At 48.5% G+C, this 12,571-nt stretch overlaps 1 protein-coding gene and 1 non-coding gene across 9 annotated transcripts in view; both read right to left on the bottom strand.

Moving 5' to 3' along the window:
* Positions 1 to 3,616: 3,616 nt before the first annotated feature.
* LOC118603267 lies at positions 3,617 to 3,723 on the bottom strand. The gene has a single exon (XR_004951148.1). It is a non-coding gene; the product is annotated as a U6 spliceosomal RNA (small nuclear RNA).
* Positions 3,724 to 7,322: 3,599 nt separating this feature from the next.
* Positions 7,323 to 12,571, bottom strand: part of PKNOX2 (PBX/knotted 1 homeobox 2) — a 240,538-nt gene continuing 235,289 nt past the window's right edge. For all 8 annotated transcript variants that reach the window (XM_036220199.1, XM_016122625.2, XM_036220198.1 and 5 more), the window contains 3 exons: positions 11,431 to 11,507; positions 10,469 to 10,647; positions 7,323 to 9,557 (listed from right to left, as the gene is read on the bottom strand). In XM_036220199.1, the coding sequence (XP_036076092.1) occupies positions 9,331 to 9,557; positions 10,469 to 10,647; positions 11,431 to 11,507 (483 nt within the window). In that variant the 3' untranslated portion in view covers positions 7,323 to 9,330. The remainder of the gene's footprint in view (positions 9,558 to 10,468; positions 10,648 to 11,430; positions 11,508 to 12,571) is intronic.

Below are 12,571 nucleotides of genomic sequence, written 5' to 3'. Positions count from 1 at the left end.
TCGATGTAGATTTTGCTAAGCTCAAGTACTGGTAAGGCAACTCCACCACAGAGCCAGTTGTCAGCCTTCATTTGTGTAGAGGTGAAGCAGATGATCACAAGGGACAAGCCATTTTCCAGAATCCCCGATTTCTTTATCCTTGCATTTCTATTTCAGGATGGGAGACAGAAGCGATATTTCAGAAAGAAAACCCAAAAGGAAGGGTATTGGGGCCCTGAAGTTTGTGGGATAAATTATATTTTGAAATAACTCTTTTTCATGCTCACTAGAGCAATATCTAGAGTACAGCTATCTTCCGCTTGTGGTCAGGGAAGAGACAGAGCAGGTCAGTAAGAAGGCATGATCCTCCAGGTGTCTTAGGATGAATGATAAGCCAAGTTCTAATGGACATCAGCAAGCCCATTCCGTGAGCATTTTTGAGCACCCACTGTGTCCAAGGGACTCTCACCACAGCCCAGCCACTGAGAGCATTTGGGGGACCCACCAAAGGCCGGCAGGGAGAGCCTGGGTGCCCGGCCTTCCTTGCAGCAGAAGCAGGAAACGAGTAAGGCAGCCTTACTTCCACGAAGGCAGGACAGGTGACTGCTGGCCCAGCCAGTCTCTGTGATTAGTATGCGTGGAGAGGAGAGTAATTAAATGCTGCTCTTGGAGAAGAGACACTTGGGTTCTTGATGGCGCCTGATTATTTATTTCCTTGGGAGGATGAGAGAATAGTCGAGAGTTCTAACTGAGCCTGAGCTTTGCCCTCCTCTTCCCTTCACTAGAGAAGGGAAGCAAAGGCCACTCTGCTGACCAGGACGGGGCTTTGGCTTTCTATTAATGCCTTTCTTTTAAAAGAACAATGAGCCACCTTAGCCCACAGCCCAGTAGCTCCACACACCCGCCCAAGCCCTCATGCATATTCATCTTGCTTCAAAGAGCACAGCATGGAGTATGCAAATTGGCCAGGCAGGAGCTGGTTGGCATTTTGATAATAGCTTTGTCTGAAAAGCCCCAGAGACACATGCACATCTAGTTCCTCTCCCTTTCTCTTTCCACCCCCTCTTCCTTCTACCGTGTGTCCCCCTCCTCATTTTTTCCTCAGCTTTCAACCTGCCAAAGAAGAGGACAATGAATCACAGAACCAGAGAAGCAAATTAGTGGAACAGCCAGGTGTCTGTATTCCAGTCCATTGTATTTCCACTTTATCCTCCCTCTTCTTTTCCTCCTTGAACAGAAGCGTTTTGTTTTTTTCCTTTCATTAAAGTGTCGCCCGATCTGACAGTGCTCCTGGCCCTGGACTGTCCTCTGCTCTCAGTAGACACCCCCACCCCACCCCGCTTTGTTTGGGCATCCATTCTATCTGTCTCTCCCAGAGAAGAGCTCAATTCTCTTTGCCCTTCCTCTATCTTCCAACCTGGTTTTGCTCTTACTCTCAGTAGTCAAACCTGAAAAAAACAAGAATCTGGCCTGTCCTCTGACAGGAGAGAAGGAATCGCCTGCACAGGCCAGAAATGAGAAAGGCTTGGATGTCAGCCATTGTCACTGACCTCACACTGACCTCACATCAATCTCTGCAACACATCTGAGTGACCATCAGCAACAGTAGAGTGGACCTGCTGTTGCCACCTCTTCATCTCAGTCTGCGGATAATCAGCAGAAGCCTCTCCTCCAAGACTAGCCTCCAACCACTCCTGCATTACAGCTTCTAGAACAGTATGCAGAGCAACTTCTTAAGTTTAGAGGATCTAAATCCTGCCCCCTCACTGCCCCCAAAACAGACTGGTTCAAGTTAGGAGCTAGTGGGCTGCTGGGTGGATGCTGAGTTGTGGGAGAAGCAGGCTGAGGTTTGAGTTCACACCTCTGAGAGCTGCTTCATCTGGGACTTACAGGAGAAAAGCAAAAGCAGGTGCAGGCCTGCCGGCACCTCTGAGGCTTTCAGGAAAGAAGGGCTTCGCACTTGACTCTGAAGGCCATCCCTTGTCAAGCAGAGGCTTAGGGAGGTAAATTACCTCACAAGAGGAGCATGCGCTTGGCCTTTGGTTCAAATCCCAGCTCTACTACATAGTAGCTAAATAATTTTTGAGAAAATCATTCAATATCTCTGAGCCCTAGTTACCTCTTTTTAGAAATGGGAATACTAATATATAATAATTGCAGAGTTATTTTGAATAATCTACAGTATCTAGCATATATGTTAAGTGCTCAATAAATTGTGATTGATTTTTATTAGTAAACTTTGAGGAACACAGAGAAAGGGCTGGCACTATGGCCTCTTAAGCCTTGAGGATCTGCTCTTTTCAAGCCAGTAGTCGCAGAACCTGAAAACAACAACAAAAACAAAACCAGACAGGGCGTGGACCATTTCCCTAAAATCGGCCTTACTCTTGCCCTTTATCCTCATAAAATCCTGTTTCGTTGTGGTCCCATTAGCCTTGGCACCTGCTGATTCTAGAACAGGTACCTTTGGGTAGCCTTGGATGAGGAGACAAAGCAAAGAAGCAGGAGTCATGCCGTATTCTGATTTCTCGGCAGGGTCGTGCAGTCAGAGTGGTGAAGAAATGGTGAAATTCAAATTTATTTTATGCTTAGAGAAAAGATTCTATTTTCATTGGCAAGGAGACAGGTGGAATGACAGAAGAGGAAGCACACGGACCACCCAGCGTACTTCAAGAAGCCGCACGTGCAGTAAATAGGCCTTGAAGACCACATTTCAGTCTGAAGGGTTTCTCCTTCATCCATCTGTCTCCAGAAGGCGGATCTCAGATCACTGGTGGAGTCAGAGGGATAGGGTGGCTCTGGGCAACAGTTTGCCTTTCTGACCTGGGAAGCATAGGGCAGTAAAGGGAGATGACAATTTATAGTGTGCTGTGAATGGGATTACTATACGGAGTGGGCAGGTTGGGTTTACTGACCCTTAGTGCCCTTTTCAGGACTGGAAAGTGACTTTTTCACTCTAGACTTGGATTCTTACACGCAAATATAACTGGGAGGGGTGTACTGAGAGCATCAGACGTTTTCGGGTCAGAGCAACTGCACTGCAGATGCTTTTCTGAAATCAGGTTTGGGCGACGTAGTGGTTCAGAATCTCTGAGGTGCTTTTAAAAATGCACCTACCTTGGCCCCGCCCTTGGAGATTCTGATTTAGTAGAGAATGGGACTTAGGCACCCGCAACTCCTCTGAGAGCCTGCTTAGCAATTCTAAGACATCCCCCAGCTGAGAACTCCTGGAGTGGAGGTTTGGGGAGAGACGAAGATGCCAGGGAGCCTGGAGGTGCTGGGGAGAGTCTATCACAGGAGAGCAAAGTTAATTCATCTCTTTCAAAGATGTGACCCCATGTGGATACACAGCACTACCTGTCAAAAGCAGGAAGTGTGAAGCAGTCTAGCCGTTGGGAGCCTGAGCAGTGGTGTCAATCTCAGCTTCTCCAGCAGGGTGGGGCCTGTCCAGAGAGAGAAGCAGCATCCCCAGGAGCAGCTGGGGAACATGCTGCACTGTCGTGCACAGGACTAAAGTTCCACAGAGTATCAACCGAAGGGGAGCTTAGCAGCTATCTCTTCTAACAAACACCCTCAATGCGCAAGTGAGGAAGCTAATTTAGATAGTCCCTGTGTGAAAGAGGAAATTATTATTATTTTTTTTATGGAATGCTTCATGAATTTACGTGTCATCCTTGCGCAGGGGCCATGCTAATCTTCTCTGTACTGTTCTAACTTTAGTATGTGTGCTGCCAAAGTGGGCACGAGAGGAAATTATTGCCAGTCTTGCCAAATCCAGGGGAGCCTAGTACCCTTTCTATCCCTACAAAGGAGCATAGGAGGCCCACAAGTAAACAGAGTGGGCTTTAAATGAGTCTGGTATAATAAAAATTTTGCAATACTATGGGGAAAAGAAATCACCCCAAAATTCATAAAATAACAGGTGGATGTGAGATATGTACACCTGAGGTGAGTTCTCTGAATAATGCTTGGGTGTAATACGATGAAAAAAAATCTGAAATGAAAAGGTATAATGAGATATACACAACTGAAGGGAATTGTCTTAAATGGCTGATTGTAATGAGATGTACATAAATTGTAAGGCTTGTAATGAAATGAAAAAAATATACTTGCCTGATAATACTGGGTGTAATGTCTACACCTGAAATAAGCTGTCTCAGTGCACTGAGTGTAATGAGATGCATATAATTTTAAAGAGTGTAATGAGATGAAAAATAAATCAAGCGCTTGTCTTAAATGAAAGATGCACCAAGATGCACACACCTGAAGGGCATTGTCCTAAATGGGTTTGGTTTAATGAGATGCATTTAATTTGCTAAGGGGCTAAATGAGATTGGCCCAGAGAGATGCTGAGAAATAAAAAAAGTATAAGATATCTACACTTGAACGTGGTGTAATAAAATCTGCTTCATCTGTGGGATGAAAATAAGATGCCAAAGTGGAAATGCAAAGATTATGGCGCTGTCGGCTTCCTCTCTGCTGGTCTTTGGTGATGCCTTAGCCTATGATGCTCCACAAAGTTGAATTATCTGACCCCTGTCCAATGTCAGGCACAGAGTAGGCACCTCTGAATGCTTTCTCAATGAATAACTGGCTTGGGGGGCTGTAGTCTTTATAGCAAAAGTAAGTTAAAACAAGGAACTAAAAACTAAAGAAAACTAAAAACTATTTTCTGAGAGCGATGTTTCTCAAAGTCTTTAGGCATCTTATTTTGAATCTTTTGAATCCGAGAAAAGCTGGTTATGGGGCCTAATCTGCATTTATAAGGAGAAACCCTGATGATTTTTGTGCCCTAAGGCTCATGACTGCCTCAAGAAACCAGGTAGGCAGGTAATATAGAGTGAAGATGTCTGAGTGTAAGACACAGGTACACTTTGTGTTGAAGGTAGGAGTATCTTCACTTCCACAAAACAAACATGCTCTCTCCATTGTTTTCCCAAAGGCAGAGCCCTTTTGTACTATTTTGTTTTCTTATTCTTGATGGAGCAATGGGCAGAGAGAAATACTTTCCTTCTTAAAAACAACCATTCAAAAATTGGGGGGAAAGGCGCAAAAGGGTGATAAAGGGAGGGGGAAGCAGAACTAACCAATGAGTCAGTCGAGTAGGGATAGCTCAGTGATGAGTGGCGAGTGAGTCTCAGTCTTGGTGTTGAGACAACCTGAGTGGCCAGTATCGCGACACCTGGAGACAACATCGTAAGGGGCAGCAATGGTCCAAGCACACTCGACCGTGCCTGTGTGCAAACATAGGGCCCGGGTTGCCTGACTGCCTGATTTTTTGAGAGAAGCCAAGAATCTGAATTTTTATGTGCAATCTTTCTTACATGTTGGCACAAAAAACTTAAAACAATATATGGTCTAAACAAAACATATCTGCAAGCTGAATTTGACCTGAACTCTACATTTGACCTGAGCGCCTCCTGATCTGTGGCTTAGAATGATAAAGTTCGAGGTCACCATCCTAGGATGACATTACATTTTAACCATTACGGGGATGTCATGAGCATACTTTCAGTCTCAGTCTTCTACTAGAAGGTAAACTTCCTGAAGATAAGAGCTTGTTTTTGCCGATCACAGCGGTATCCTCAGAATCGAAAACTGCCTGGGACAGAGTTGGTGCTCAATAAATACAGATTAAACAAATGAGTCCAAACAAGACACTGTCTGACAGAGTCATTGCCCTCCTCTGGCCAAGTCCAAGGAAGTAGGGGGTTCCTTGGCCAAGGAAGTATAGCTCTAGTCATCAACTCCCATGAGCGGGAATCTCTAAACCTGAAAGGTCTTTCCTGGTGGGCTGGGGGTTGGGGCCAGAAGTCAGTGGACAGTTCCCAGAGCCCAAGCATCAGAGGTCTATCCTGAGGGTAAAAGCAATCTTCCCTCCACTTCTCCTCACCCACGTTGTTCCAACTATCTTACTTCCACAGGGATTGTGGCACATCTCCTTGGGTTGGATGGGATTTTGGGTCATGCACAGAGAGGGGCTGCTGCCTCCTTAAAACACAACCACCCACACCTCAAATAATTTAGGAAACTCCTTTTTCTGTTGGCAGCGTGGTTGAAAAGATGACAGAACTTGGGAGAAAAACTTAGGAAGAAGTGGAAAGGCTTGGGTAGGCTGCTCTGTAATTAGTGTTCCCTAAAGTATGTTTTGTAGAATACTAATATAATTGAATAGATATTACTTGGGGAAAAGAAGGTAAATAAATTTGGGAAATAGATTAAACAAAGTTAAACAGTTTTCTTTTCCGCAGGACTTTTCTAAGCCCTTACTGTAGTAATGTGCCTTATGAAACTTTATTAGCGAAACATAACATGCAGTTCATCCTAGTCTAATTTGGCCATGGATTTTTTTTATACCATATCTTTTAACAGTGTGTTCTCTGGAAAATGTTTCTAGAACCTCTGGGAAGTGAGGTTCTAAGGTATCATCTTCTCGCCGATCTTGAGACTCTCTCTACTGCCTGCAGCCGGGTCTCTGCTGTTTAAAGAACTCCCCAGTTGTGATGAGACGGCCAGGTCAGGTGAGAGCAGTGACCCAGCGAACTGCCATCAGACTGCTGGAGGCCCATTCTGCCTATGTAGCCAGTCCCCTCCCCATCTTAAGCCTGACTCTAGGGTGTTCACTGGTAAATGCAAACTGCAGCCTTTGCAAATGTGGACGAGGAGCTCTCCCTCCTGCTTCTAAGCCAATTCCCTGGACATCTCAGCAATATTGCCCAGATAAGGTCACCTCTAGGCTCAAGGTAACAAGGAAATCTGCTCTCACTTACTTGGGGAGACAAGAGAGAAGTTGCCTCTAAATTTCTTCTTGGCCAGGGAGGACAATGACAAACTCTAAGGTTCAAAGGGCAGGTTCCCCTCTGGACACAGATCAAGACTTTCTCTCTTCTTGATTCCTGAGACCTGCAGGATAGGGCCAGGGTGGGCATGTGAGTACTGAGGATGTGCAGCGGTGGTGGCAGCAGCTTCAGTGATGAAAACCCTCGGAGCCCAGGACGGAGATGTAAGAAGCAAAGAACTGTGGGGGAGGTGGAGTGCGGTGGAGGAGGAGGACCAATGAGCTTGCCCTTGCCGTCAGAGAAAAGCGTCAGGAGAGGGTAGTGCATTGCTTCCTCTTGTCTTCTCTCTCGATTCCCTTTGTCTTAGAGGTAGATATGTATGTGGCGAGTGTGCCAAACTTGGCTGCCTTCCTCCCCAGGCAGGTAAACTGAGGTCACTAGAGAGCCCTCTGCCTGTTCCCTTCCATGTAGGTAGTCAGTTAAATAAGGGTTATGCTGAGGACTCCCAATTCTCTCTGGTCCACAGTCCCACTAACCACAGAAAAAGAGAATCACGCAGTAGAATTACGGTAGGTAATAAGATTTACTGGAAACTTCTGGGCCACATTCAGTACTGGTTTGGTGGATACATCAGAAGGAGGTTGCATAACATTAGGCAGGTGGAGGGGCTGGGAGGGGGGTGTGCGGGCACGTGTGTGCGGGTGTGCCTGTGCTGGGTGGGACACCTGTCCAAAGTGGTAAGTGGGAGGGTGTGTGTGTGTGTGTGTGTGTGTGTGTGTGTGTGTGTGTGTGTTTTAACCAGAAAAACAAACCAGAAAAAGAAATGTATTTTATCCCACTGCACGTTGCCAAAAAAGCTAGACTTTCCTCTACCTGTGTCATCAAAAGGGAGTAAAAAATGATCGAATCACCCAGATTATAAATAAGGTTATTTGTTTCTCAAAAATCCCTATTAAAACATTAAATATCAGCTCTTTTGGGGGAGAAATACATTCATTTCAGGGAGACCTCAGGAAAGCGACCATCCCTTTGCTCTACCCCAACCAGGTGGGGGAGGGGTAGCCCCAGAGGGCCCTGAGGGTCCCCTCGAGTTGAGCCAGGTAGCCACTTACATCCTGCCACTGAAGGAGATGGCCAATGCACAATTTACAAGTGAAACTGCAAGTCCATTAAATTAAATCCAATGGAGAACACACGTGTGATCAGTCCTGTCATTCACAGCCATAGGGGTGAGAGGGAGGGGCAATAAGGGGTGCCAATCATGGGGCCTGGAGGTTGGGGTGAGAAGGTGTGCGTTAGCGCAGACGCAGACGGTGGAAAGCCTCCTCCTGCCGGAGCCGCAGGTCCTCCAGTGCTGTGTGTAACGGTGGTATGTAGATTAACGAGGTGGGTGGGGCGGGCCACCACTTGGCTCTTGCGCGCCATTTCTCTGGGCCTCCCCCACACTTTGGATATTGATGGGAGGAGGAATGTAGCACCTTCTCCAACCCCTGGCTTCCCATTAAGTTGGATGCTCTTCTTCAATGTTTCTTCTGTCTTCTCTGAAGGATAGAATGAAGAAGAGAAGATGGAGGCTGATGGAGCCAGCCTGGAGCAGAAGGCCCGCAGTGGGAGTGGGGGCTGAGGGATGGGAAGATTCCAAGCTGACCTGGCTCCACCGTCTCTAGTGGCCTCTGGAGTGGGCGGAACATATGAGGAGCTCCATCTGAGGGCTGGAACATCTGGGATAAGACACCATCATCCTGTCATTATAGGAGCTGAGTTCTGTGACGACCTAGGGACAGCTGTGGTCCCCAAAGTCACCTTGATAGGCTCCTAGCCCAAGTTCTGCCATCTCCTTGGGTCCTGGAGTCAACGCAGGTTAAGGGACTCCTCTTACTCTCCTATAGTTGGAGCCCACCATCTTACCATTTGTTTCCAGGGGAGAGAGAGAGGTTGGTTCTGCTGGCTCCGTCCCTCTCCCCCAAGTCCGTGGTTGCCGGAGCCCAGAGACGGGGCCTTGGAGGAATGAGCTGGAGCTCTGTGGAATCCAGGTCCCACCCAATGTGCAAGATGTGATGCCTCTGACCCTCCCGCTCCTCCAGACATTGGCTATGTGTTTGAACTCCCTCCCACCTTTGAATGTCTCTCAAAAGAGCTGAGAACTTTCTGGGGGTAGAATCCAGACCCCCTTTGTCTCTCCCTTTCCTTCTTACTCTGTCCCCTGGCAAAGACTCGCTCTGCGAAAAGCACTGACCGCCTCACAGTGCAGGGCTTGTAAACAACTCAAGTCCTTCGGTGGGGGGCCCATGGGTGCAATCTGTCCTTGGGGATTTGGTGAGTCCAGATCTCACTCCTGCTTGATCGGCCCCACCAAACAGAGTCCTCTAGGGAAGTGGGCTGGGGTATCATAGAAGCTCGGTGGTTGGGAAGGAGCAGGTATCTCCTCTGCATTTCTTCAAGCTACGGATTTTGGGAAGCTGGGGCCCAACTTCCTCGGCGTTGCCTGCCCATGTCCCCTTCCCCCCCACCCTAAAGCCCTCCTGACGACACTCCTCTCCTGCTCGGTGATCAGTGCCATCTGGGATGCTGACTATTCCAGGGAGTCACTGTGTTCCAAGCCCAGGTCACTGACATTCGTCGTCTGAAGCTCGTCAGCCTCCTCCTCCAGCTCCTCTTCCTCCTCCTCTTCCATCTCATCCTCATCTTCTTCTTCTGTCCCGTCCAATGAGTCATCGTGTGCAGCCATCATAGCCTGCTGCATGGCCATGGTGGCATTGTCTGAGGATAGGGACTGCAGGTTGTCCAAGCTGATGGAACCTACACAGGAGAAGGAGGAGAGGGTCAGGCCCAGGAGCTTCCGTGGTGGAGAGTTGAATGGACAGGCTGGTGGGCTGGGGAGCTGGACAATTCCCCAGTATGACGCCCTCATCTCACAACTCTGCAAGGTAAGTATTATCTCCATTCTAAAGAGAAGGAAACCAAGTCTCAGATAGTTAAGTCATTAGTGCAAAGTGACACAGTTGGGCATGAGAGACTTGGGATTCTTTCCCTGGTTGGTTTAACTAAAAATCTGTTTATTTCTACTATACCTCATAAGACAACGGCCCATCACATAGGAACTGGTACACAACCACATAAATGCACGTATACATGAAGGTATGTATATACACATGAGCATCTTCGTTCCACGCCCCCACATACAGCTATCCTCACGTGCTGAGTTATAAAATGTCTGGCTCATTGAATTATTCATTGTGCACCAGGCGACCGGCAATTAGAAAAGTGTATGTGGAGGGTGTGATGGAGAAGCTGGGAAAACAAAGCTCTTCCTGGCCTCCGTTCACAAGCCAGCTGCCTGCCCGGTATTTATAGATAGCCCTGGCTCTTGGGGAACTGTGCAGAAACTGACAGGCACTAAGGAACTTAGGGTGGGTGTGGGAGTGAGGAAGGGGCTCTGCTGAGCAGTCGTTAACTCAGATGACCACTGACTCCCAGTGGTTTAACACCCTTCGTGTGTTAAAGTATATGCAAAAAAGCCCCTTCTCTCCGGCTTTCACACACCCTTTCATGAGATCGGGGAGGGATAAGGACTGTGACAGAGCAGCCCCCGCATCTCGGGCAAGTGGATGTTCAGCCCTGGAATCTTTGCACAGCTGTCCTGCAGGAGCTCCAGGGGCCCGCCTACCCACCAGCTCCCAGCCTAGAGTACTCTCAGCCTCAGGTCTTACCGTCCGGGTTTGTCCCTGGGGTGCCACCCTGCTGCTGCAGCACACCCGCAGCAATGGAGTTGGGCCAGAATCTTTGGGTGGGCCGGTGCTGTGACTTGATCTTCTTGGCTTTAGGGGCGGGGTCTGGGTTGCTGGCATCAAGCATGGGCTGCAGGATGCGCCTCCGGGCATTGATGAACCTGTCCAGGGGTGAAGGGGGAGGCCCGGTTAGTCACCACCTGGGTAGTGGTGGTGGGGGTATGTGCACACGTGTGCGTGTGCATGTGCATGCGTGTGTGCAGAGAGGGCTAAGCTGCTTCCACACTCTCAGCAGCTGATTTACTGGGCAGAACAGACTGGGGTCTGACGTGGGCTGTGGAAGCCCAGCCGGGAGAAGGGCCCTGGGCACCGCGGAGCTCATGGAATCACCTGGTAAACAACCACAAAGCAGCATGAGATGAATGCGTGAGGAGGGTCAAGAATCTCTAATCAAGACCCGTCAGGATTGAACAGAAGAAGGAAGAACCCCATTAATCAAAAACACCGACCTCTGAATTCCCTCCAGGGGGCCAAGGGCTCAGATCAAGGCACCCAACTCTTGGGTCTACTCTCATCCAACCAGACCTCGTTTTCGGAGGTTTCGCACAGGTGGTGGGTAGACCAGGTGACCGCTGTGGCCCCTCCTGTCCTTGGGTGCAGGCACTTGTGTGTCTCTGCAGTGCAGGTGGGATTGGGTTTTCTAACCAGTGATGTTCCTGCCACAGTTTCCCAGCAGAGGGCGCTAAATAGCTGAAGATGAAGTAACAGGCACCTGTGTTGATTCTGGCTTTCTGCTTCTAGCCCACGTGGGAGGGCTAAAGTGGTGGCTGGGCTGTGACTGAGGCAGGACTAGGCATTCTAGCCTCTTCTCCCTGCCGTGCATTCCCTTGCCAAGCAAGTGGCCCCTGCATCTGAAAGCCTTCAGGCAGGTGATGCTAACTCACCAGTTATTTACTTGGAGGAGGGTGAGGTTTGTCTGGGCCGCGATCTGCCTCTTCTCATCCTCCGTAGGGTAGGGGTGCTGAAATGAGAGGTGAGGAGATAATGAGGGGGGCAGGTGGTGACCTGATCCCCCTAGGGACCATGCCCATATTACAGGCATTATTATCCTGGGCCAGGTGGCCCCGATGGTTTGGAAACCCAAATGGCAAAAGGTGTCATGTTTGTTCCTCAAAAAGAATGAATCAACGGCTTGAAGAGTGGCTGCCCCATGCATTTGGCTCCAAATTCAGGGACCCCTGGCCCTCAGCCCAGTGCTCCAAGGTGGTTTCCTTATAGATCGATATTGATAGTCTCCAGGGCACTTTACGTCCTTCTCACTCTGTCCTCCCCTCATCTCCCCCACACTCCAGCAGGCAGGGTGGGCGTTGTTAGCGTGAGGACACATCAAAAGCCCACAGGACTATCCGAATGTGATACATGGAGTGAGTGCATCAATTCAACCTAAACTAAATGATAATTCACTGTATATCTACTATGTGCCCAGATTGACGCTAGGCATCCTAGAAGGCAGACAGAAGATAACTATAATGATAATTACCACTTGTATAATACTTTGTAACCTGTAAAATGCTTTCATTCACTTACTTTCATTTAATAGAGCATATCATTAAAACTTCATAAGACAGGCCAGTCAAGTGTCGTCATTCTCACTTCACAGGTGAAATTGAACGACTTCTCCAGAGCCCCCCACATGGTGGCACCAGCTTGGAACTCGGCTCTTCTGATCTGGGTCCAGTTTTCTTCCCATTACTTCATGATGCCACCTTGCAAGACCAAGTCGATGCCTTGGTGGGGGTGCGTGAGGGAGAGGTGCAGGCGTCTGCCACAGTCTCCAGGGCACTTCAGTCCATGCACTGATTGCATACATGTGTGTCTCCCTGTCAGATCGTGGCAGGGACCATGTCTCGTTAACGCGTCCTATTAATGTATCTCCAGTGCCTTCCATATGCAAATGACATACAAACGACTTTCAAGTGAAAGAAAACAGAAACAAAGCAATAGGTGCTTTGGTTCCGGTAAGGAGACCGAGACTGGTGGAAGCTTCAAAGGAGGAATGGATGTTGGCAGAGTATAGGGAAGGCT

This window comes from Rousettus aegyptiacus, unplaced genomic scaffold (genome assembly GCF_014176215.1).
Source record: "Rousettus aegyptiacus isolate mRouAeg1 unplaced genomic scaffold, mRouAeg1.p scaffold_m13_p_5, whole genome shotgun sequence".
In the NCBI taxonomy this organism is placed as follows: domain Eukaryota; kingdom Metazoa; phylum Chordata; class Mammalia; order Chiroptera; family Pteropodidae; genus Rousettus; species Rousettus aegyptiacus.
Note: the sequence above shows the minus strand (reverse complement) of the source record. Positions and strands in the feature narration are given on the sequence as shown.